Source organism: Podarcis liolepis, assembly GCF_965112155.1.
Source record: "Podarcis liolepis genome assembly, chromosome: 8".
Taxonomy (NCBI): Eukaryota; Metazoa; Chordata; class Lepidosauria; order Squamata; family Lacertidae; genus Podarcis; species Podarcis liolepis.
Window position 1 is genome coordinate 58,115,946 of NC_139560.1, and position 25,235 is coordinate 58,141,180.

A 25,235-nucleotide genomic window follows, 5' to 3' on the forward strand; every position below is an offset into this window, starting at 1 on the left:
AAAGTATGTAAGATTATATAGATTATTCTTCCTCAGTCCCATTTGACAGTGATTTCTTCAGGAACTACTCAGTTTGTTGGCATTACAACCAAGGTTCATCTTGGTTGTATATATTTTTTTTAGGAATAGCAATTAGTGCTACATAATGTGCTTTTTAGGAGTCGCTATAGTGCCACTGTTTAACCTATCCCTAATATAATACAGCAGAACCAATGTTTTGTACTACAAAGTCACCCAAAATAAGCTTAGCTGACCTGTATCAATTTTGGAGGTTAATGAACATATATGAAAATAGGGAGAAACAAGCAACTAGTTCTGTGTGTCCGAATGAGATCTGGATTTATGTTTCTCCTGAATGCTAGATGCTTGTGGCTACACTGAAAACTACTTCTCAAGCCAAGTGGTGTCTCTTAGAACTGTCTGTGAAATGGCAGAAGCTTCCCACTTAAGGAAGACCTCAAATGTTTGTTCCAAGCCCTTTTGGTTCATCTGAAGCAGCCCTTTGGATCGCAAGCAGAGTTGACAGGGAAGGGGATTGCACAGCTAAGTCCACTTAAAAACATATTGCAAAATGTCAAATGAAGTTTTGCAATGTAAATAAAGTGCATGTTCAATTGAATGCAGCAGTAGCAAAGCAGAACTGTTAAATCTTTTTATCTTTCGAACGTAACAGCAGCTCATACAGAAAAGGCCTGATGGAGCGCGTGCAGGTAACATTAAAGCTCACCGGAAAGAGCACAAAAGTGCTTTTATCTTGTGCCATCAAAAGTCTTAACTTGTGGTGGTAAAATAAACAACTTTTGGGATTCTAGCTGTATGCCACTGTTATTCAAATAGGTTCATGGAGGAAGCTTTAAAGTCCTCCCACATAGTCCCCCCTCTTTTCCCAGGTCTTAAGCTTTTTCTCTTGTACCAAGTTAACTGCTTTCTGTAATCTCTAGAATGAGCAGGAGGGCCATGGAGGATCAGACAATTATTTCAGAGAAAAAATCTTATTTGGCAAGAATAGACATAGGAAACAGAACTCTAGAGCAGTGTAATGGGCTATGGAGGTGTAAGCTTGTGTGCTGTGGCGCTTCAAATAAATATTACTTCCTTGTGGAGCTATTGGTCCAAGTTGGTCTCAGTGCATTACAGCTTTTGCAAGACACAATGTTACCCCGCCCATACGAAACAGTTTATGTTCGTATCTCTGTGCTGTTGTACTAATGCATGTTAATTTGGTCACAAGGCTCAGCTGCTAGGAGCAAATCACAAGTATCTCCTTAGAGATGCTCTAGTCCTATTGTAAGTAATAGGGAGCATTCTGTCAGAACTGTGCATATACCTTCAAGGCCATTTTTCAGCTCCAGCCAAGAGCTGAAGAATGATATGAAAAAGTGCGATACATCTTTCCCTAGAAAAGATTTCCTAGAAGCCCTAAGACAGGCAACCAGAAAATAATATAAACATTAGAAAAAGAAACAGTCAACATTTGGCACAATTATTCAGTTATTTCACACCTGGCTCAGTGCATGAGAAAGGGTAAATGAGTATCTTTTTCCTACTTTGCTACTCTCCAAAAACATTTATTTCTATCCTTTTTTTCCCTCCTAACAGACACTCAAGGTAAATCATACATCTTAATTAGTAAAGTTTTCCAAATTCCTCTGAAACACAATTGGGAATTGAAACATTATTTGTCCCTGTGTTATGGTAAAGACAGGTAATATAAATAAACCTATATTCCTACAACCTGTGTACACAGAATACCAGAGTTGTTCTATATGTATCGTCATGTTTACAAGTAATGACGTTTCTACAAAAACATTATTACTTCCATTTTAAGAGGGAATGAAAAATCACAAATGATCTTGCTAAAGCTTATGAATGCCCCAAAAGGTTGTTTTCTAGGCATTCTGAATAGGTTAGACTCCTAACAAATGGCTACTATAAACCTCCAAAACAGACATACTTTATTTCCAAATATTCATCAATACCGTATTTTGAACCTTCTCTTCCCAGCCCAGATTGTTTTACGCCACCGAAAGGGCACTCCACGGCAGACACGATGCCTTCATTAACGCCCACCATCCCAACCTCAAGCTTCTCTGCAACTCTCCAGATCTGGGCTGGGTCTCGGGAGTAGAAATAACCTGCAATTTGTAGCATTGAATAAAAAACAGTTTGGAGTTTTTTATTTGTTGTTTTGCGGGAGAAAGGTCATTTTTCTAAGCTTGAAATAGTAAAGTCAAGATGTGGCCTGGTAGCTTGAACCATACCCCATCTTGCCTCCTTAAGCATTGTAGATTTGCAGTATTAAGAACTCACATACCTGCTAAGCCCACATTGGCTGAATTTGCTATGGCAAGAGCTTCCTCCTCTGTATCAAACCTGCAAAAGTATTAATAGGAGATGTAAATAATAATGGAAGAGCTGCTTTATTGCAAGTGGTGTGCAATTAGAGGTCTCTTCCATGGGAAATTCATGATGGCATCCCCACTCTCTTGACTGACACAGATTTCCATAACTTCTCATGAATTAAGCTAGTATAAAAGTTACACGATGTTTTCCAACATCAGCAATACATTTGCTTGTTTAAAAATGACACCGATTTTGGGAAGATAAGTAAATCCTATGCAGTTTCATCAGGTTAAAATAAAATGGTGGGGAAATGGGGAATAATTTTCTAAAGGTGACACCCAACAATGGCTATTTGCTTGCACAATAGAGACTTTTACACCTCTCTGCTGCATGCAGTCTCTGCCCATGCAGTCCAGAATCTGGGGAAGTGAAGTCCATTGGTGACATTAAATTTTGCCCTAAGAAAAAGGTTGGGAATGGCTACCAAAACCACCACGTAATTTCTTCAGTGAGCATTTGCTGGAATATAGCTAAGCAAATGCGAGACCTAATGTAAATATATTTTGACATCCAGGTCACTCCATAGTGTTTGAAACATATTAGAAGAGGGTTGGTGGTGTGCCTCACCACACATAATGCAAACAATATTCCCACACCATGAGACAAGCCTTCCCAGTAAGTCAACATTTGCAACATTTTAGCACATCCAGAACAGTTTCCCTCAGGAAATCCCTTGGGAAAAGTCTATTCAAGCACTACCTACCCAAGCTATATAAGAAATAAAAATAAAATTGAGGCACCAGAGAAGCTAGAATGTGGGCATCACTGTGAAAGAGGCAAGTGGCTTCATTCTTACACACTTGTGCAAACTTCAGGACACATGAAAAATGATCATGAAAAGACTGCGAAAAGCGCTAACAGATCAGAAATTAAAGGCATAGGCATTTTATTGTATTTTGACATGGTTTTGAAATACGTACCTTTCTCCATAGATAATTGTAACAAGATTATGCCTGGGATGCATACTACTAAAGTTTTCAAAAGAAATCTATGGTGATACCTGCTTATATTTTATATACATACACACACACACACACACACACACATATATATATATATATATATATATATATATATATATACACATACACACACACATATATATATATATATACATATATATATATGTATGTATATGCATATGTATATGCATATATATATATATATGTATATGCTTATATTTTATATACATACACACACACACACACACACACACACACATATATATATATATATATATATATATATATATATACACACACACACATATATATATATATATATATATATATATACATATATATATATATAAACACAAAATGACTGACATAGTCTGTGCAAATTTTCTACCCGAAGTTGGGAAAGGGGTGCTGTTGTCTTTATACATGGCAATATAAAATAAGGGAAAGTTCCCCACTGCCAGCCAGATACTTTCACTCCACATAATCCCTCCTGACTGTCGCCGACTTTGAGAAATGTGAATTAGCAGTGAAGCCATCACTATATGAGTAAACTGTATTGCACTTCCATGACTGCGATGGTTCCAAAAAACACAGCTGCAATTGTGGCTATCGCAGAGTATATTTGTGTAGGGACAGTTCCTTGCCAATTCAAACATTATACTTGGGAGCGTGATCCTTAATCCAGGAATTGTCTGGCAGGGTCGCATGTACCGTAAATTTCGCTCTATAACACGCAGATTTTTTCTCTTAAAAAGTAAGGTGAAATGTCTGTGCGTGTTATTGAGCGAATGTGTGGTCCCTGGCGCTGACTTGCCAGAGCGCAGGGGCAAAATAGGCAAAAATCAGCCAAAAATAAGATCGGGCGGGCGGGCGGAGGGAAGAGGGAAGGCAGAAGCTTTCCTGCATTCTGCCTCAGGGTCTTACTGCCCACCCGCTTCTGTTGCTGCGTTTGCTCAAACTCAACAAAGAGCAGGGAATCCCCTGCCCTCCTGGCAAGCAGAGGGTTAAGGAAAGGATCGCGTCCTTCCTTCTAATCTTCCCTAGTCACACTGCGTGCAGGCTCCAGCCCACCCCTTCCTCCTCTCTGTTCTCTAGGGACTCGCAGGAAAAACACGCAAGTGGGAGAGAGAGAGAGAGGGGGGGGGGCTGGCTTGGGTGGGGAGGGGGGAACTTTTGCTTTACAATGGTAGGTTTCTCATTTCTTTTCCAAAAGCAGAGAGCCCTGCCCCCAGGCCCCCTCCAAATTACAGCTTCTCCAAGCAATGTACTGCTGGAGGGAGACAGTATGCTTGTTTGGAAGAGAAACCCTGCTTCCCTGCTCGTAAGTAACAGCAGGCTGGATTGCAGAGTGAGACATGGAAATCTCTGGATTTATATGCTGTATATCAAATATCTTAATCTGTACTTTCTACACGCGGCTGGTAAATCAGAATCTCCTGAGCCAGGAGGATTACAGCATCTCATCTCTCCCCTTCATTAAAAGCCTAATACTCTTCTTTGAAGAAGTATAACGTGAGAATGTTTTTTATATATATTTTTAAAAGTTCTTTTCCTCATTGTGAGCTATACACTGATAATTGCTGCCACAATAACAATTGATTGAAAATGGAATTTAGTCTCCCCCCCCCCCCATAGAGAGCTGTTCTTCAAACGTTTAGCCTTAATACAGTGGCTGATGTAATACCCTTCTGCTTCACTAGGCATTTTATATAGGGACATTAAAATTGATTTTCTACATCTTGGCAGATGAAAAAAAGTGTGTTACATGCCCTATTGCCCAAAAGTGTGCAAGCACAGAGCAAAGGTTGCAGTGACAGAGGTGGCCAAAAAAGAAATACCGTAAATAAAAAAGAAATCATACTTCGTATATCCTGCCTGGCTTGGGTGGGTGGGGGGGACTTTTGCTTTCCTTCCCTCCCCATTTAAAACGTGGTTACAAAGCATGGATCCACATGGATCCTCAGGATTTTTGCATTGGGCTACTCCAAACTCACTGTCAGATCACATGTCTGTGGCCACAGCATGAACCACAAAAATCATACATCCACTGTTTCATTTAGAATATTTTTTTTCTTGTTTTCCTCCTCTAAAAACTACGTGCGTGTTATGGTCTGGTGCGTGTTATAGAGCGAAAAATACGGTAATAAGTAGGAGAAATGTCAGCTGTTTCCTTTTGTGAACTACTTCTATGCTTATCACAATCCATCTTGCCTCCAAGTGTGTAATATGGTAAGGTTAACAGGAGTCATTATGCAGAAGAGTATCCCTGGCAGAAATTGCCATTTTTGATGTAATAATCAAAGTTTGTTAATGTGTGATCTGCAGAATAAACTCTTACTTCATAACTGGGGCCAAAGGACCAAAAGTCTCCTCTTGTGTGCACAACATGCGTGTTGTGACATTGCTGAGAAGAGTCGGTTCAAAGAAATTCTTCCCGTAACTGTGCCTTTTTCCTCCTGTAACTATGGACGCTCCTTGGGAAACAGCATCGTGAATATGTTTTTCAACCTAAGAGAAAGAAAGCAAGTGCAGTGTTAGGCTCTCCCACAAAAGGGCGGTTTTCATATCCCAAGTAGAATTTTGTAGTTCGTTATTATTCCACTGGCATAGCCAACAAATGTAACTTGGCAATACCTCTTCGTACCACCAAAAAATTAAAAACAAAACACTTACCTTTTCCACAGCTTTTTCATTAATTAGCGGTCCCTGAGTTGTCCCTTCATCAAACCCATTGCCAATCCGTAGCTCTGACTTAATGGCTCGTGCAAACTTGTCTACGAATGCATCGTGGATCCCTTTTTGCACCAAGAAGCGGTTTGTACACACACAGGTCTAAAGTCAAAAGAAATTGTGTTTGTTTTCAGTTAGGCATAGACTAGTGCTTTGTTGTTTAATGTCATGGGCTCCTTTGGGAGGAAGGGTGGGGTAGAAATTTAATAAGCCAAAATGTATAAATCCAGACCAAATGTATGCTGGAAATGTAAAGAGAAAGAGGGAACCTTTTATCATATGTGGCGGATGTGTAAAGTGGTAAAAGCATTCTGGGAGATGATATATATAATGAGTTGAAAAAAATGTTATAGAAAGCTTTCTCTTAAGAAACCAGAAGCTTTTCTTTTAGGAATTTTAGGTGCAGAGATTCCAAATGACCAGAAGACATTATTCATGTATGTAACTACAGCTGTCTGGACTCTGCTAGCTCAGAGATGGAAAGAAAATACAGTCCCTACCAAGGAAGATTGGCAGATAAAATTGACGGACTTTGCTGAAATGGCAAAACTGACTGGAAGAAGTAGGAATCAGGAAGAATCTAATTTTAATAAGGAATGGTGAAAATACATAATGTATTTTAAAAATCTATTGTAAACTATTAAAATCATTAGTAGGATTGACATAAAACTACGAAATGTGCAATTAATATTTGTGGACATATCCTACTGAGCTCTGTTTGTACTTGGCTGTGTATCATGGGAGGCATGGAAACATTCCATTTTACGCTCAAATGCTATGGTTTCTACCTTCATCAGCAACACAACTGAGTTTCATGAGCAACAATGTCAGGTTTCAAACTAGGTTCCAGTGTGAAGAATGCTGAGGGCAGAAGTCTTCAGAGGGCAACACTAGCTAACCACAAGAGAGGTTAAAAGTAAAGGAAAAGGCAAAAGTTTTAAGTATTGCCCTCCAAATTAAAGCCAAGGGTTTAGTCTGTACAGCTAGTGTAGACTCAAAGTGTCCCAGAATTGGACTTCCACCCAAGCATGAATAAACTCCCCTTGAAATCAATAACACTTCTAAACACTTCTAAGTAAATCAGAATGTAATGGTCCCACTGTAACTGAACTCTGCTTAATTATAGCTGGGTTGTATTCTGAACTTATTATTCAGACTTATTATTATGACATCTGCTTTTTATAGATCAAGAATGAGGGGTGAAACGTCTTTGCTTGTGTGTGCCCCCCCCCCCCCAGTACAAGGCATAACCAAATTTGTAAAAGAGCAGTGCTCAAATTATCTGCAAGTGCGGTAGGGGGAAAAACAGATTCAACAAAGAGCGGAGATTAATCTCACCTGGCCTGAATTTCTGTATTTGGAAGCTAAAGCTCCTGCTACTGCTTTGTCTACATCAGCACTATCAAACACTATGAATGGAGCGTGTCCTCCGAGCTCCATGGAGACCCTCTTCACAGTGCCGGCAGCATGGCGCAGCAATATCTGCAAGTACACAGGAAACACAGAAAGCTGTACACCTACGAAGATGAATTATACAAACTTAGCTTTTTTTGAATGCCAAGAGATTACTCTGTAGTTGAAATCATGAGTTCCCTACTAAATTACCCACTCATTTTTCTAATCTAAGGAGTAAATGTAGATCTCAAAGTCTTTAGTGCTTATTTTAGATGATGATGATAATAATAAATAGTAGTAGTAGTAGTAGCAGCAGTAGTAGTATGCCCCAGCCACTCTGAGCAGCTTCCAACAAATGTTAAAACCACAGTATAATTTACCTAATTATACACAGTGCCCAGCCTTGGACATGGGATGTTCTCTAAAGCAATAGATGTGAATCTTTGAAACAGTCCCATTCTTTTTAATACCACTATGCATGCATTAAGACACTGGTCTGAGATGAGTAGATCCAATTCTGTAAGTGAATGGAAAACGACTACTGGTTTCAGACTGAGTTTCAAGGGATGGCAGTAAGGGTCAAAGTAGACAAGACTAGATATAGATATCTTTTTATGTATGTGACTACAGCGGGCTATCAATATTCATGATAGATTGGGCTATCATGAATATTGATAGCCCAATGTTGGAAAGAGGAAAAGATCCCAACAAAAAAAGATTAGCAAATTAAGTTAATGGAATATGCAGAAATGGCTAAATTAACAGAGAAACTTAGAAATCAAATCAATAACAAATTTAAAAATGGGATTGGGAAGTCTTTATTGCATATATATCAAAGCATTGTATACAAGTTGATACATTAGCAGGATTTTAAGAAACATTTGCATTATTATGATAAAAGATAGAACTGGATACAATTAGATGAATAATATTACATGGAAATGCATGAATTAATCATAAAGCAATGGAACCACGGGAGGGGGTAGAGGGAAGTCAAGGCATTTGAGAAATCCCACATTTGGATGTTTTATTGAATGTATAAACAGCACTGTGAAGTTTTTAATTTTTATTTCTTTTTTATTTTATTTTAAATATTTTATTTAATGTGATTTTTGTTATAATGAAAATCAATAAAAAAATTATTAAAAAACAAAATAAACTAGACAAGATAACACCTAACCAATTAGCAACTGCATTTTAGCAATGTATTTTAGCCACAAATTTGCAGCAGTTTACGAGCCAACATTGAGAAGCTTACCTTTCCTGTAGCCGTTGAGCCTGTAAAAGAGATCTTGGCTACCAAAGGATCAGTGCACATCACTTCCCCAACTGCTACTGCCTGTTGTCTAGAACAGGGAACAACATTATACACTCCTGCAGGTATTCCAGCCCGATTTGCAAGCTGCAGCGAAAAAATAGTGGCATGAAACTGTTCATTTGCACAAAAGGTTAGAATTAGATAATAGTGATAAATAACAGGTTGAAGATGGTGCTGAGCTTTGTCTTCTTGCAAGTGTGTCACAAGCATTTAAAAACCACACATAATTTCAATAATCTTATTTTTAAAAATAACCAAAAAGTTAAGCTGCCTTTTATATAGTGTATATGAATGCTTTTAGATTTTTATTCCATTTTTAGCTTTATACTGGTTTCAGTCTTTGTACTATTCTACAAATAACTCAGAGTGGCTTAGAAAATAATGACTAGTAAGTGCAATAAATAGTAATAATTAATCCACTGTTCATCAATATAAAAATCTCACCTCAGCAAGTGCTAAAGCAGATAAGGGTGTATCTTCTGCTGGCTTCACCACCACTGTGCAGCCAGCTGCCAAAGCAGCACCGACTTTCCTTGTAATCATAGCACTTGGAAAATTCCACTAAATTGAAGAAACAGGTGCATTTAAATACTGTGTGCACTTTGGTACAATAAAACAACTGGCAAGTTCTGAAATTTGAGAGGGAAATTAGCAAGATAGAAAGCTTTTAAGATCCTTGGCTGTTGTTTGATCCATCTGCTCCTGAGACCCTGGCAACTTCTAGATACCATCAAACCATGTATAAAAGCCACTCTCCTCTCCACCAACAAAATGGGACCTTAACTTCCATTGAATGGTTTGGAATCCCATTGTCTCTGCAGGAAACCGTGTAGTTACCGTGTAGGGACACCACGGTCCTGCTCTCTGACTTGCCACTAAGAACCATCAGATTAGCAGATACCAGAAAGAAGACTCAGCAAGCCTACCAATAGCCCCACATCTCAAATTCACTGCCCTGGGAAGTGCATAGAATTGCAGATATAGCTCCTTTGCTGGTGACTTTTAAAGTGACCTTAAAATGCCTTCTATTTTGTTCAGCTAGCTTTTAAATTTTGTTAATTTTATGCTGTTATTAATTTTAGTTGTTCCTGCACAATTGTTTCCAGTTGTGGGCTGTTTTAATTAACATATATGTATACTTATCCCGAGAGACTTATGCTAAGGGACAAGGTAAGCCTGAGAGTGCTACAGTACTTGCTGAAAGCTCAGAAAGCAAAAAGAGGACTGGGTGAGTTTTCCATGCTTCTGTAGCTAGTGTGGTTTTCTTTGTTGTTTATCCCCAAGTTCTAGCATAGGTATGGGACGCGGGTGGCACTGTGGTCTAAACCACTGAGCCTCTGGGGCTTGCTGATCAGAAGGTCAGTGGTTCGAATCCCCGCGATGGGGTGAGCTCCCTTTGCTCGGTCCCAGCTCCTGCTTACCTAGCAGTTCAAAAGCACGTCAAAGTGCAAGTAGATAAATAGGTACAGCTCCAGTGGGAAGGTAAACAGTGTTTCCGTGCACTGCTTTAATTTCACCAGAAGCAGCTTAGTCATGCTGGCCACATGACCCGGAAAAAACTGTCTGTGGACAAACGTCGGCTCCCTCGGCCAGTAAAGCAAGATGTGCGCCGCAACCCCAGAGTCGTTTGCAACTGGACTTAACTGTCAGGGGTCCTTGACCTAGCATAGCACAAATATTTCAACGCATTTACAACGTATATATTCTGTGCAAAATTTGAGATTTCATTGTAAGAATTTTAATTCATTGGCCTCGGGGCATCACTAATCCTGCCTCTTTTGAATATTAAAAGTCTGACTTAAACAGTCAGCTGAACTCACAGGCGTAATGATGGCAGCAACTCCCACAGGCTGCTTAAGAACTAGAACTCTTCTGTCCTTTGCAGAAGACGGGATGATGTCACCATAAATGCGCCGAGCTTCTTCAGCAAACCATTCCAAGAAAGAAGCAGAATAAAGAATTTCACCCTGTGCTTCCTTTAGGGGTTTCCCCTGTGAATGATTCAAAATGCAGACATTCACATTCAGAGAACTACAAAACGTCTCTCCCCCAACAAAATGATTACAATGAAGGATTTGTGTGATCATGTTTGTTTTTCATTCTAAAGTGTGATTTTAAAATGTCTAAACTGCCTTCCAGGTGCTGGCACTTGCCTTTAAAGTCCTCCTCCATCTGATACAAACCGTAAGAGTCAAAGGCTTAGATAGTCTTTGCATATATAAAGGAGATGTCTTAGAAATGTGGATTTAGACTCATATTTGCTAAGATAATGTACATCGTAGGATGCACACAACCAAGAATTAGTGGGCAGAGTACTTAACCCATCCTACGTCTGCTAGTTCTCCTCTGCAAAAAAATCCTGTCCACTAGGCAATTTCCTTTTCAGCTGGGCTTGCCTACTTTTATTACCTGTCTGGAGAAAAAAAGTTAAGCACTGCTAAGCAGAAGATGGGAGGATGGATGGAGTCCTCCGGGGAGAAACTACCTGGCGTGAAAGGGTAAAGTCCCCTCACACGGTCTCATTAGAAGTTTCCCTGTTGACCCCTGAACTATTTTTATGAGGTTGGACCTCCATATTTCTCTTGTAGCATCTACTTTGTATTTCAGCCTTCCATGCTATTTATGTTCAGTAACTCAGGCCTTCTTCCAAGAGCCTTCACAGTGTTAGAACAGCAGCAATAAACATGGTCTTCACAACTGAGTGCTCCGAGGCTATGGAATAACATCCATGTAGAGATTTGGAACTGCTCTCCTTCATCAACCTTCAATAAAGTACGTAAAACCTAATTATTTTAGAAGATGTGAAGTTAGTTTCTGGGATGTTTAGAAGCATAACATCCATAATTTAAGATTACTAGATGGTTGTTTAAATGTCCTGCGGCCATTTTTACCTCAGGAAAAGCAGGTTAAAACATTTTAAAAGAAATAAACAAGCTTGCAGCTGCAACTCTACACAAACTTTATTAGAAGTCACACATGAAAGTTTCTGCATTTGTCGTGACATATTGCAACATGGAATGATGTCTGAACTGCACCCATTGACTGCTTCATCTTCGAGGTGAGATTCTTGTAACTAGCTTCCTGAAATTCAGCCCCAAATCCCTGAGGAATATGCCCCCCCCACTTCTTTTTATACTTACGTTCTCTGCTGTTATGATCCTTGCAAGGTCATCTTTATTCTCTATCATCAAATCAAACCATTTTCGAAGTAAAGCAGCTCTTTCCTGAAAAAGAAATAGTGTTTTAGCAGTATGTAAGAAACATGGGGAAATCATACATGTATTACCGTATTTTTTGCACCATAACACTCACTTTTTTCCTCCTAAAAAGTAAGGGGAAATGTCTGTGCGTGTTATGGAGGGAATGCCTACGGGTGGCATGCTTACGGATTTTCCTCCTCTAAAAACTACGTGCGTGTTATGGTCGGGTGCATGTTATAGAGCGAAAAATATGGTAATTATAATACTTAAGTTCTATCTTTGAGTGGAGATGCATAGGATTGTGCTTTGAACCATTTATACTGTATAGAGAAATGTATAGAAAAGTGCAAACAGATTCTTGCTCAGTTGCTAAGTAAGAAAAGTAGGAAGTAAGGTGTCTTCTGATATTTGGGCCACGGAATGCAAAATCAAGCCCTTGGCACTTCTTTAAATAAAATTTAATTTTATCTACTTTTGTTAGTAGTCCTGTTAGAATTGAACCTGAATCTACTTGCAGGATTATTGGGAGACAAGCAAATTTAAATACTGTAAAGCATGCAAGTAATATTGGAGTAACAATAATTTTTGCACTTGGCAGTGATACTGTACGTAAAGTACCCCAGGGAATGTAGTTAATGGGGAAACAAATGAACAAATAAAGGATTTCCTTTACTCTGAAGGTGCAAGTTTTTTTTATTATTATTTACTTCATTTATGAGCTGCTTTCCATGAGACATCCCCAAGGCATAATAATGTATATACAACAGTTGGTTATCTACCCCAGTAGATATTTTTTTTCAAATTTGCCCTAAAAACAGGTATTTGGAGCTTAGAAAGGCAAAATAAAGCCTATATATTTAAGGCCACCCTGCAAACCACATTTAGTAGAGAAAAAGCTCTTCTGAATGCAGTGGAATTTACTATATGCATAGCCTTATACGACTTCAAGCAATATGTCTCTGGACCACTTATATTGCAAGAAAAACATACACGTGTACTGTGCCAATATGATTGATACTTTATGGAAAGCTATCATTAGCTGTCATTGATGCCCTGGTGGTTAGGGGGAAACACTCTGTACCAGGGGTGCCAACTTGAATAAAATATCTGGATGGGGACAGGTAAGCCACACCCCACCTAATCAATCACAAGACCTGGCACCCACACACCTTTTGAATGGCAATGCCCATCAACTTTGTACCCCAAATATTTCATTAGGTCCCTATGCTCTGACACTCCTTTTTTAAAAAAGAAAAATTAAACTGATTAGTTGCTTGTCACCAGAAGGTCTACAAGCAACTTGCAGCAAATACATAATACCAAAAGGGAAGAAATTGATTGATCACTTAACATAACACGGGGAAAAAAACACAACCCCCACCCTTCCTATCAGGGCCGGATTTAGGTTTGATGAGGCCCTAAGCTACTGAAGGTAATGGGGCCCTTTATATGTCCAGCTGTCCTTTGTCAACAACAAATTGTCGCTGGTTTTTTTGTGTTGAATATATGCTATATGGTAATTTATGAACCTAATAGGTATCTAAAGCCACTTGCACATGCATAATGTAGGTACCCTATACAGTGGTACATCGGGTTAAGAACTTAATTCGTTCTGGAGGCCTGTTCTTAACGTGAAACTGTTCTTAACCTGAAGCACCACTTTAGCTAATGGGGCCTCCTGCTGCCGCCGCGCCGCCAGAGCACGCTTTCTGTTCTCATCCTGAAGCAAAGTTCTTAACCCGAGGTACTATTTCTGGGTTAGCAGAGTCTGTAACCTGAAGCGTATGTAACCCGAGGTACCACTGTATAGAAATGAGCATACCAGTTATATTTTAGGGAGCAGGCTAGCAGGCGGGGCCCATTACCGTACTTACATCATATTTGTTTTTCATCTTATATTTTGGAAATGTACATCCAGGTTTTTTTTCCTTTAAATTTTTTTTGGGCCCTAAACTATAGCTTGCTTGGCTTATACTGTACGTAAATCTGGCACTGCTTCATATAAATAACAACAAGCAGCATTGACCCATTCCTTTATCTGCTGCTTCTCCAGTTCTTCTCTGGTTGCGTTTAAACCCGGGGGGGGGGGGGGGAGTCTCTTTGAAGGAGGAGCATTCCCTTTCTCCAGAACCGGCAGGCGCCTTCTGAGTAACCCTGTCTCGATGTCCCCACGGCGCGTCTGGAAGCGCGCGCGCGTTCCTCGCCAATGTGGGGCTGCCCATGACCTACAGCTGATGCCGGTGGGTGGCCACATGCCAAGGAAGGCCGGGCTCCTCTCTTTTAACAGCTGTGCACCAGGCGCCGGCGGGCGTCCATCCCTCTTGCGCACAGGCGCAGGAGGGAGCCTGGAGTGGGGCTCTTGCATGCTCGGCTCCCCCTGCCCTGGAAACTCTCCCCGCGTCCCGCAAGCCGTCCCCCTTCCTCACCTTGGCAGACGCCCCGCTCCAAGCAGCGCCGGCCTCGTAGGCGGCCCTCACCGCGGCCTGCGCCTCCGCCGCCCCGCAGTCCGCCACCCGGCTCAGCTCCGCGCCGCTGGCCGGGTCCCGGACGGGGAAGGCGGCCGCCGCTTGCACCCAGCGGCCTCCCACGAAGCCTCCGGTGCGCACCAGGGAACTGGCCAGCGCCCCTGCGCCCGGGGTGGCGCTGCTGCTGCTGCCCAGGCGGACGCCGCCGGGCGCCGCTAGCCAGAAGCGAGAGCGGCGGGGAGGAGGAGGAGGGCGAGCGAGCGGGGCTCGGAGGCCCAGCGAAGCCCAGCGAGTCGCCATGGCCTCGGCGCCGGGGAAGGGAGCGGAGAGGGTGGAGCTGGGGGCGGGCGAGGGCGAAGGCCCCGCCGAGCGTGGAGCTCCTCGGCAGGCGGGTTTCCCGGGAGCGAAGTCCCTGAAGGCTGCAGCGCCACTCGCGCTTACTCGGGAGCAAAGCCTCGGAGGGACTTGCTTCCAAGCAGAGAACTGCACAGCGCTGCAACTCCGTGCAAATGCACTTGGGGCCGTTCTCATCCAAGGATTTAGTGGTCTTTAAGCATAGGCGCCAACTCCTAGCGACCAAGGTGCCTTTGCCTCCCCCCTCCATTAAAATATTTGAGGGGGCTACCCCCGGCATTGCCATTCAAATAGTGAGCATGTGCCGCGCATATATTGTTCAGGTTGGCACCCCTGTCTTTAAGTCACTCTCCCGTGTTTGCTTGCTGGAGAGATTCGCCTTTAGCTTGCGTCGTCTGTTTCATTATCATGTCTCCGTGCGAGTGCTGCTGCTGCTGCTTCGGAGGATGCTCGGTGGCAGAGCATCCTCTTTGCACGCAGCAAGTCCTAGGATCAACCCCTGGCGACTCCAGGTAGGGCTGGGAAATAATGCCCTCTGCCTGGAACCTTGCACTGCAGAGCCACTGCCACCAGCCAGTGTAGGCAATAGCTAGGAGATGCCCTGGCTGAAACTGGAGAGTCACTGCCAGTCAGTGTAAGCAGTGTTGAACCAGAGTTGGGAGTGCTTGAGAGCAGAGCGGTGTGTGTCTTGCAGCCCTGCTCCCCTTAGGGAGAGTGGAGGATGTTGCCCCTTCACCTGTGTGGAAGCCAGATTCAGCTGCCCTTCCAACTGGTTTCTGCCCAGTCATGGGAAGGCACTGCCTTCTCCTTTGCTTTGGGGCAGCCCTCAGTTTGGGTCTCTTAACCTGGAGCTGGCCAACAGCTGTATCATAAGAGGCTCTTCTCTTCCCCCAAATTTGTGACCTGACCAATAAAAAACATTTTGCCCTGCCTCCTCACAGATAATAATATGGTTGCCAGAGTAATCATGCTGGGTTTTCCAGTTGATGGAATAGGTGCAGTCAAACACAGATGCGGCGATGCATACAGCAGCCTTTGCCAACCAGGTGCCCTCCAGATGTTTCAGACTACATCTCCCATCAGCCCCAGCGTCATATGGGACGGGCTAGCTCAGGGGTCAGCAAACTTTTTCAGCAGGGGCCTGGTCCCCTGTCCCTCAGACCTTGTCGGGGGCAGGACTATATTTTTTGGGGGGAAAGAACGAATTCCTATGCCCCACAAATAACCCAGAGATGCCTTTTAAATAAAAGCACACATTCTACTCATGTAAAAACACGCTGGTTCCCGGACCGTCCGTGGGCCAGATTTAGAAGGCGATTGGGCCGGATTCGGCCCCCGGGCCTTAGTTTGCCTACCCATGGGCTAGCTCCATCAGGCCTCCTCTCCCCTCAGCTGTCATCAGGGGCAGCTGTTCCAGCAGTGGGAGAATTTTCCCCTAGTACAGTGGTACCTCAGGTTAAGAACTTAATTCGTTCTGGAGGTCTGTTCTTAACCTGAAACTGTTCTTAACCTGAAGCACCACTTTGGCTAATGGGGACTCCTGCTGCCGCTGTGCCGCCACTGCACAATTTCTGTTCTCATCCTGAAGCAAAGTTCTTAACCCGAGATAATATTTCTGGGTTAGCGGAGTCTGTAACCTGAAGCGTATGTAACCTGAGGTACCACTGTACAGGACCTGATGGGTGATTAAAAAAAAAAGACTGTATGAGTACAGTCTTTGGTCCTGGTACTTTGGTACTTGTTCCCATATAATGTGTGAATCAGCAGCAACACTTGTGAATGTAGTAAAACTCCCCCCAGTGGATTAACTGCTACTAAAATTTCTTATTCCTTTAGAATTCATAAGTATTGCAAACTTCTCATGAACTATTAATGCATTATGGATATTAATGGAACGAGACACAACCATCAGTATTTTAGGTTGTTGTTTTTAAGTGAAATACGTTATTTTTACTGATATCACCTGCATTAGCAGAGAACGGTTTAATGAACAATGGTGCGTTGAGAGAGAAGGAAGGAAGGAAGGACGGATGCAGTTGCCAAACATCATACAATAATATCCTTTCTCTGTTCTAGGCATCATTTCACAGCTATCAATGGAAAAGAGACATCGTATTAAGTTTCGTTGGGACCGATTCTTGTCTCAGATCCGTTGGCTGATACAGGGGAAACTGGCAACACATTTCCAAATCATGTGAGGGCTTTAGTTTATGTGCCGGTCACATATTTGATTACGAAATGCACTGTAGCCCATATTTCAAAGGTCACAATCCTCCTATTGAAAGCATCTTGAAAACCATGGTTTATAGTCCAGAATATCCACAGCATGGAAGCTTTCAAGATCTGGTCTGTTCTAGCTGTACTTTGCAGTTTTTGCCGTAAAGGTACACCATGCGGCTTGTCAACACATATTGAAATAGGTAAGATTTGATAATAAAGGTATGAGTGTTGTGAAGCATCATAACAGATAATTTCTGTAATCTGACCATTTTAGTTACCAGGTAAGTGTTATTTAAGGGGGGTGGGGAATATGCAGCAATTGTTGAATAAAATACTGCAATTACCATGTTGTTTTAAACTGCTAGAAAGGCTAGGGCTGCATGTATCTAGAGAAGGTGAAATGATACCAGCATAATGCAAGCTTGGCATATTTTATTAACAGAAAACAGCATATATGTGTGCTATCTTCAATCAAACATATTAAAAATCTGAGTATCTTAGCCTTCAGGACTGATTTTTATATGCAGAAATTAGATGCTAAATGTTTTCTGAGCTTTGAAGCCTTAAAAAAATTATATGCTTACCTTATAAATTATCTCCCTGATTTTTAAGAAATCAAGGGGAGAGGGTAGCTTAAGAATTAGAAATATATTTCATTGTGGAATTTGTGTCTTAACTGCGGAGGCTTCAGTTGCAATTCATTTTGTAATGAATTTTCAGCTACAAAGTTTATGGCTAGGAGGCAATTCAGGCATTTAACTTCTTTTATTCATGCTTTTGTTCTAGTCTTTTGCATAAGGCATCTTAAAACAATACATTGTTAATTCAACAAGTGAAATTAGGGTTAAGCAATATGGTCAAATTGAAAGACTGCTTGAATGGGTAGGATAACCATGATAAAAATATACAGACAGGATTACGTTTATTTACAAATTTGCCATTACCTGTTTCTCCATACATTTTGTCATGGCAAATTAATAGATTGTGTGTGGGTAAGTAAGTTAAGGATATCTCTTGATATTCTTTGAAAACCAGTAGGTGAAGGTTGTTTGACATTTCCCGATATTAAGGGATACGATCATGCAGCAAAATCTGGACACTGTAGAGAATTGCATATTTCCCCGAGGATGGTAAGTGATCTCCAGTTAAGTACTGCAGACCCCCTGTTTTTCAAAAGCCACCAGGAAGCTAATGTGATGTTATTTTTCTAGCTCACAGAGCTCTGGAATTTTTCAGCAGCCCAGGAGGAAATGTTAACTATCGCAAGGTAGGAAGCTTATGAGTCTAACATTAAAAAGCATTTAAATAAATATTTCCTCTTTCTGCTACCTTCTCCACCCACCCCAGCACTGAGCCTCCTTCCATGCCTTTTCTTTTTGTAACTATTACAAAAATTGTCGGACCATAGGCTAGGGGTTGGCCACCCCATTGTAAAATAATTGACATTTGTTCATCTTTACCAAACTATGTAAAACCTTGTTATATTTACCTTTAATATTTTTTATGAGTATTTAAGAGACAGTATTTGAGTGACTTTAACAATACCTAGATGTGAGTATTAAGTGCTATATTGTTTTAGTACTTGAAATATTGGTAATATGCAACTAATAATATTCTCTCTCTCTCTTCCCCCTCCCCTTTTCTCTCTTACTTTTATTTCTGTTTCTTCACTATCCTCTTGTCCAGTTGATACTAACACACCAAGATGCCTATCAGGCTGGAAGCCTGTATCCTGATGCCTTTTATTCTGGTATCTGCAGGAATGGTAATAAATGGTTGGAGAAATTAGGTTTTTTCCCCTTGCCCCCCAAAACCATACTACTGACAAGTAGCCTGATTAATTTACTAGTTGGCTGGCTAGGGGTCCATATACAGTGGTACCTTGGGTTAAGTACTTAATTCGTTCCGGAGGTCTGTACTTAACCTGAAACTGTTCTTAACCTGTAGCACCACTTTAGCTAATGGGGCCTCCTGCTGCTGCTGTGCCGCCAGAGCACGATTTCTGTTCTCATCCTGAAGCAAAGTTCTTAACCTGAAGCACTATTTCTGGGTTAGCTGAGTCTGTAACCTGAAGCGTATGTAACCCGAGGTACTACTGTATATAAATTGTAACTATGCCAGTGGAGAGTCCGAAGAGAAGAAACCACTGTTCAAACAACGAATGCCAAGGAACACTGCAGGAGGAATGAGGAGAATAATTATAGTTGCAGGCCAACAACTTCTGGGGACCCAAGGTTAAAGAAGGCTACTTTAAAAGATGCAGGCAGAGGAGATCAGTCAAGGCATTTGATCATTTAAACCGACAATCTCTCTTTACAATTCCACGTTCCTTTGGTATGAGTTCATCTTGGGTTGATACGCTTTATAATTTATACTAAGGGTTACTGGTCCAACTTTTCGTGAATGGGGAAAATATTTTGGAGAAGAATTAGAGGAACAACTCTGGCAACCAATTTGGAATAAACTACTATTTGGATCCATCTCAATTAGAACTCCTAGAAAATTCTTTAAATGTAGCACATCACTGGTATATGTACCCAGCCAGACTGTATAGAATTAAGCACAACACACTCAACCTTTGCTAGTGGAAATGCAATGAAGTACTGGCTCTCCAATCCACATGGGGTGGTTTTACCTAAAATTTATTCCTTTTTGGGAAAAGGTTTTTTCAAACAATTAAATGATGGGACAATTGCTGCAACCAGAAAACCAGACCCAAATTAGCCCTACTGTCGTGTTTTACTCCTCACATTAAGATCATAACCAATAAAGACCTCAACTTTCATTTATTAACTGCAGTTAGATTAGTGATTGTGGAAAATTGGAAAACTTTAATTGCAAATCTTTTTGAAGCCTGGATTTCGCAAGTATGGGACATTATGCTTTTGGACAAATTAACCGTTTCTCGAAAGGAATATCAGTTGAGGGAGCTCACGCCTTCTAAATGACATGGTATGCTTTTATTGACTTTGTTAAGACAATTGAAATTGGTTTTCACCCTCCATTGACTCATGGAACCTTATGGAGAGACATGTTCATTTGATTGGCTTTCTTGGAGTGTCTAAAACTGCAATCCTCCAATGCTATTTTTCTTTCTTTTCTGTACATCTACTAAGCTCTGTTTTACTTGTATAGGTATGTTTTGTTACTTAAAATTAAAAATCAATTAAAAAAATTATCATGAAATAATGTTGTTCTTGTCTGGTGTTTCAGGGCTGTTCCGTCAAGTATCTGAAGACACTCACTGGGCACCTTTCCTCAGTACCAGTGTCCATTACATCAGAAAGAACTATCCTCAGCCCTGGGGAGAGGTAATAAATCCCCCATAAATTGCTGAGGCCGAAGGCCCTGGTATCATTCTTTTCATAAATCTTATTGTTCTTTCCCTTTCTCATTTGTACCCAAAGCATTTGAAAGAGAAAATGTCAAATTAATTTTGACGTTTCGTAATGACTAGCTGTAAAAATGGCAGCATGCATGCCCACTGAAGATGCTATATAAATAAATAACATACCACATAGATTTCTCCCTTGTGTTGGTGAAAGCAGAGGCAAGGTTTCATCAGCAAACATGTCAACTGAATGCCTCCAAATACCTTTTGAGAGTTTGGTTTCAATGCACTTAATGCAGAATTGCTTGTTTGTTTTGTTTTGTTTTGTTTAGGCCACAGAGAAACTGGTGGCTTTCCTCTTTGGAATCACTTCTCATATGGTGGCAGACGTGAGTTGGCATAGCTTGGGGATTGAACAAGGATTTTTACATGCCATGGCAGCTGTAAGTGGTGCCTTATTTTATTATTAGGCTCGGGTCATTTTTTCCTTGTGACCGAAGCATATTTTATCATTTGGTTTTGTTGTCCCCCTTAAGTGACAATCACATAATATCTGGGGTGGGAGGGAGAAGGAAGGAAGGAAAGATCCTTATTGCTGTTCACCTTTAAAAAAATTAATTGGTTGGATGTTCTCTGTAGTACAAGAGAACAGGGAGAGCACAAACTCTTAAGATTCTGATAAGTAAGGATGGTTGTTGACTAGTAGCCATTATGGCTAGGTAGATATGAAAGAAACACCTTGGCAGTTTTGGAGGTAGCCAGAGAAGGAGACAAAAGTCTTGAGTTTTTGCAACTGATTGGCTAGGAATTCCTGCTGGAAGAATCCTATATGTGGAACTTTATGCAAAGGTGAGGGTGAAAAAGAAGCTTCAGGGGTCTGGATCATCTATGTTGCCTTGTATCAAAGAGGAGAAATGAGAAATTTTGATTCTGTTCATGTTCCTACTTCTTTGATGTAAATAACTTGTTTCTATTTTTCCTAGATTGATTTTTATGGCTCATATTCAGATGCTCACGCTGCTGGTGATTTTGGTAATTTATTTCCTTATGGATCCTGGAATGTTCTCCCTAGATTTCCATTAAATTCCTGAAGGTTCTTACAGAAAAGACTGATATCACTAAGGTTTCAATGACTTCACCCCTGAAATAAGTGATTTGTTTAACCATGGCACTAGTTTCTTTCTGCATAGCTTGCTCAGTTTCACATGGGACATTTCAGCTGGCTGAGATGCTTGACAAGGCCCTGAAGCAGACAGTGTGAAACTTGCTTAGGTTCTGAGCATAAGGGACAGGACAAATCCAAAAGTATGTGGCAGACAGGAAGAAATGCCCTTAACGGAAATGAGCAAGCTATGCAGAAAGAAACTAGTTGGGCCTGTGGAGGTGTTCCAGATTTTGTTCAAATGCAAATGCTCCAATAATCTAAAAGGAAGGCAAAATTCTTTGTATGGTTTTTGCTTCAGTAAAAGGCAGGCAAAATTCTTTGTATGGTTTTTGCTTCAGTAAGTTGATGTCTTGCTCTCTTTTCGCCCTCTAATTTTAGGAGGAGATGTGCTGAGCCAGTTTGAGCTTGATTTTAGTTATTTGGAACCAAGCTGGTAAGTGTGCTGTTTTCAAAACAGAGAGAGAGGGAGAGAGAGCAGGGAGCAGAGGGTTCAGAAGCAGAGACAGCGGCGAAAGATCCATGGTTTAACCACCATCACCAATGTGGTGTTGAGGAACCAATGTTATAACATTATAACCACTACAACCAATGTTATAACACTACCCTTGCATCAGGGAGCAGGTGGCGCTGTGGTCTAAACCACTGAGCAAGCCTCTTGGGCTTAGCAATTGGAAGGTCGGCAATTCGAATCCATGTGAGGGGGTGAGCTCCCGTTGCTCTGTCCCAGCTTCTGCCAACCTAACAGTTCGAAAGCACACTAGTGCAAGTAGATAAATAGGTATTGCTGCAGTGGGAAGGTAAACAGCGTTTCCGTGCGCTCTGGCTTCCGTCCCGGCATCTCATTGTGCCAGAAGCAGTTTAGTCATGCTGGCCACATGACCTGGAAAGCTGTCTGTGGACAAGCACTGCTCCCTCAGCCTGAAAGCGAGATGAGCGCCACACCCCATAGTCGTCTTTTACTGGACTTAACTGTTCAGAGGTCCTTTACCTTTACTTGCATCAGGGACTCTGGGGTTGAAATTATCTTGTCTAGTGTGTTCACACCTGTTGTTGCCTGTGGCTTCACCTGCTGGGGAGGGGGGCGCTGCGGATGGGTCCACAATTTTAGTTGAGGACTTGATTTATGCCAATGAACTTTGTTGGTTTAAATAAGAAACTCTGCTGTTCAATATATTTAGGTATGTGCCAGTCAAAGATTTACTGTCAATCTACCAGGAACTTTATGGGCTGAAGGTAATAACTGAAGACACAATTGTTGACTGCACGTACCTGCAGTTTCTTGAAGTGTAAGTCAAGCTAAATGTTTCCATTTTTATTCCTACAGCAGTGCACGTTTTATAATTTGATTATATGTTTGATCCTTTTTTTTAATGAAGTACATACTAAAAATCCTCTCAGTATAGTAATTGAATGAGAAAATAAATAATTTTGGGAAAGCACAACTCAGTGTGGAGGACATTGGGCCCAAACAGAGGAAATTTGTTGTTGATGGGTTAGACATGCAAATAAGGAGAGAGCAAGTGCTGTTAAATGATGAGAATTGGAGAAGAAAAGGTGCGCAAGAAGAAAGTTTAAAGTTGTGGTGTGTGTTTTATTTTTTGTGGAAGGGATCTCCCATAAGTGGATGGGCCGAAGTAGATAGAAGGACCATTGGTTGTTTTTTTTTTTTTTAAAAAACTGTGCTTTGGTGCTAAAGGAAAGATTGGAAGGGACTGACATATTGAAATGGGAAACAGATAAATATTAAGGAGGAGATGTCTCAATATATACACTTTAAAGGAAATCATGATGTGGAGTTGAAGGAGATGCCAGAGGGATGTGGGTGTATTTTAACATTTGCTGATGGGCCAGCAATTGTTGCCCCTATTCTAAACATTTCTTTGCACTGCAGACTCATATCAAGCTGTGTGTTTAATAAATATAGTTTTGGTCAGTTCATGATTTCAGCTGAATAACAAATCTGGAATAACCAATTTGTTAATGAATTTTACTGAAATAAATGCGTTTAGCTGACACATGCCCTTGTTATCTTTCTACATGGTGAATACTGCTTCCACATTGTAGTGGCCCACAAAGTCTGTGTTTGGTGTAATAATAAACTATGATTTAGCATCATGGGAATGAGCTGCAGGGAACCTTTCCTTCCTCAGTGTGCCCCTGAAGAGAAAAATCAGAAGTTTCCATTTTCAATTCTGATTAACTGAAGTGTTTTGTTATGTCAGAACTCCGGCAAACAGGTTAATCTTAAACATGGTTTACTGAAACAAGCCACCTTCGAATGTTAGGTAGTTAAACTTAACCACAGTTTAGGCTTTGGACGTAATGCTAAACTGAAATTAATCAAAAAAGGAAATTAACTTTTGATCACCTTGGAAGTTAGAGGGAAGTATGCAAGCCTGAGACTCGCTTTGACTTGCTGCTGTGATGATAAACCATAGTTTGTTGCAGCTAAATACTTTTATATGCAGTGCTTTTTTCTAAAAAAATGTTAAGGGGTACTCTCATTTTCCTACTCATATTGAAATATTGCTCCTCTAACCAAGCTTAGATTCACAAAATGTTTAGGGGTATGCGTCCCCCCCCCGAGAAAAGCACTATTTATATGGATTGCTTTAATTATTCCCCTCCCATTAACAGTGGAACTATTAAGCAGTGATTTTAATAATCAGCTAAAAACTGTATGGGTTATGTCTGTATTTAAACTATCAGCTATCTTTATATAGAGGTACTCAAGGCAATATAAAAAACAACAACAGCAAAGGAAGCACGTAGGTGTATATAAAAAGTGTTTTGTGCACTGAAAAGTTTTACACGGATGGTAAACAGAGAATACTGTACTTTCTCCTGCAGGTTTGGCGAAATGATCACTGTCGCCAAGGTAATGTATTTTTGTTGAAAAGAGCTTTGTTGAATGCTACTCTTGAAATTCTCATCTATCTAATTAATTAGCATTTCCATTTTCATAGCTTTACCCCATTTATGCCAGGAAGTCCTCATTTTTGGTGAACAAATTCCATGAATATTTTCTCGGTGGTGTGGATGATATGGCATTCTCATCAAATAACATTTTTGAGCAAACAAGTCAAATGTTAGAGAATGGAACAAGGTGAGGTGCTGGTTTAACCTCTCTAGACCAGGGTATACTACTCTAAACCAATAATAACATTATGCAAATATTTTCATGTAAGAATTGTGGTTCAGATAAGTTGTGAATTGAGCTGTGGACGCTATAATAATTCACATGTAATAGCCACTCATTAGCCTTCTAACATTTCATTTGAAGTGCTGATTATGTTTGCAATTATAGAAAACGAGTTTAAGGACATCTGGTTAATTCTGAGAGAGGAATAGTTGTGCTGTTTGGTCAATACAATACAATACAAATCTTTATTACAGTCATAAACCAGCATAAAAGCGTAGGATCCAGTCATTTAAAATCTGAAAAGTGTTTTGGAAAGCTAAAAGGTGTTAAAGCAGAAGGTGAATATATAAGTCTATAAGAATTTAAAAGAAGCTAAAAGAAGGGATAGGAGCATTGGGCGGGTGTGTAAGAGCATAAAAGGTTGATATATAAAAGACTTTAACTATTAATTTACAGAGCGCTCTGATACGCTCATTAAATATAGTTTGTGGCACAGGTCATCCTCCAACAAATTTTGAGTGCTGCTGTACAGAATCTAGCAACATTCTAC

General features: G+C 40.8%; 2 protein-coding genes across 2 annotated transcripts in view; one reads left to right on the forward strand and one right to left on the reverse strand.

Moving 5' to 3' along the window:
- On the reverse strand, positions 1-15,019 carry ALDH5A1 (aldehyde dehydrogenase 5 family member A1). The gene is made up of 10 exons (XM_083518681.1): positions 14,435-15,019; positions 11,949-12,032; positions 10,629-10,799; positions 9,253-9,369; positions 8,749-8,892; positions 7,434-7,577; positions 6,039-6,197; positions 5,704-5,873; positions 2,315-2,373; positions 1-2,135 (listed from the first exon to the last, which is right to left on the reverse strand). Exons 1-10 carry the CDS (start codon positions 15,002-15,004, stop codon positions 1,930-1,932), a joined length of 1,824 nt encoding a protein of 607 aa, XP_083374807.1. The 5' UTR covers positions 15,005-15,019; the 3' UTR covers positions 1-1,929.
- GPLD1 (glycosylphosphatidylinositol specific phospholipase D1) overlaps positions 14,125-25,235 on the forward strand; it is a 26,717-nt gene continuing 15,606 nt past the window's right edge. The window contains 11 exon segments of the mRNA XM_083518644.1: positions 14,125-14,248; positions 16,904-17,247; positions 18,259-18,314; positions 18,734-18,812; positions 20,261-20,358; positions 20,711-20,821; positions 21,362-21,410; positions 21,922-21,976; positions 22,722-22,829; positions 24,394-24,421; positions 24,510-24,649. Of these exon segments, the coding sequence (XP_083374770.1) occupies positions 17,154-17,247; positions 18,259-18,314; positions 18,734-18,812; positions 20,261-20,358; positions 20,711-20,821; positions 21,362-21,410; positions 21,922-21,976; positions 22,722-22,829; positions 24,394-24,421; positions 24,510-24,649 (818 nt within the window). The 5' untranslated portion in view covers positions 14,125-14,248; positions 16,904-17,153.

Excerpts from the sequence above, each read along its gene's own strand:
- ALDH5A1 (XM_083518681.1), bottom strand. The coding sequence starts at position 15,004 with ATGAGAACGGCCCCAAGTGCATTTGCACGGAGTTGCAGCGCTGTGCAG. Across the intron at positions 10,800-11,948 it reads GGATCATAACAGCAGAGAAC|GGGAAACCCCTAAAGGAAGC; the intron begins GTAAGTATAAAA and ends AATCATTCACAG. Across the intron at positions 7,578-8,748 it reads GCTCAACGGCTACAGGAAAG|ATATTGCTGCGCCATGCTGC; the intron begins GTAAGCTTCTCA and ends GTGTACTTGCAG.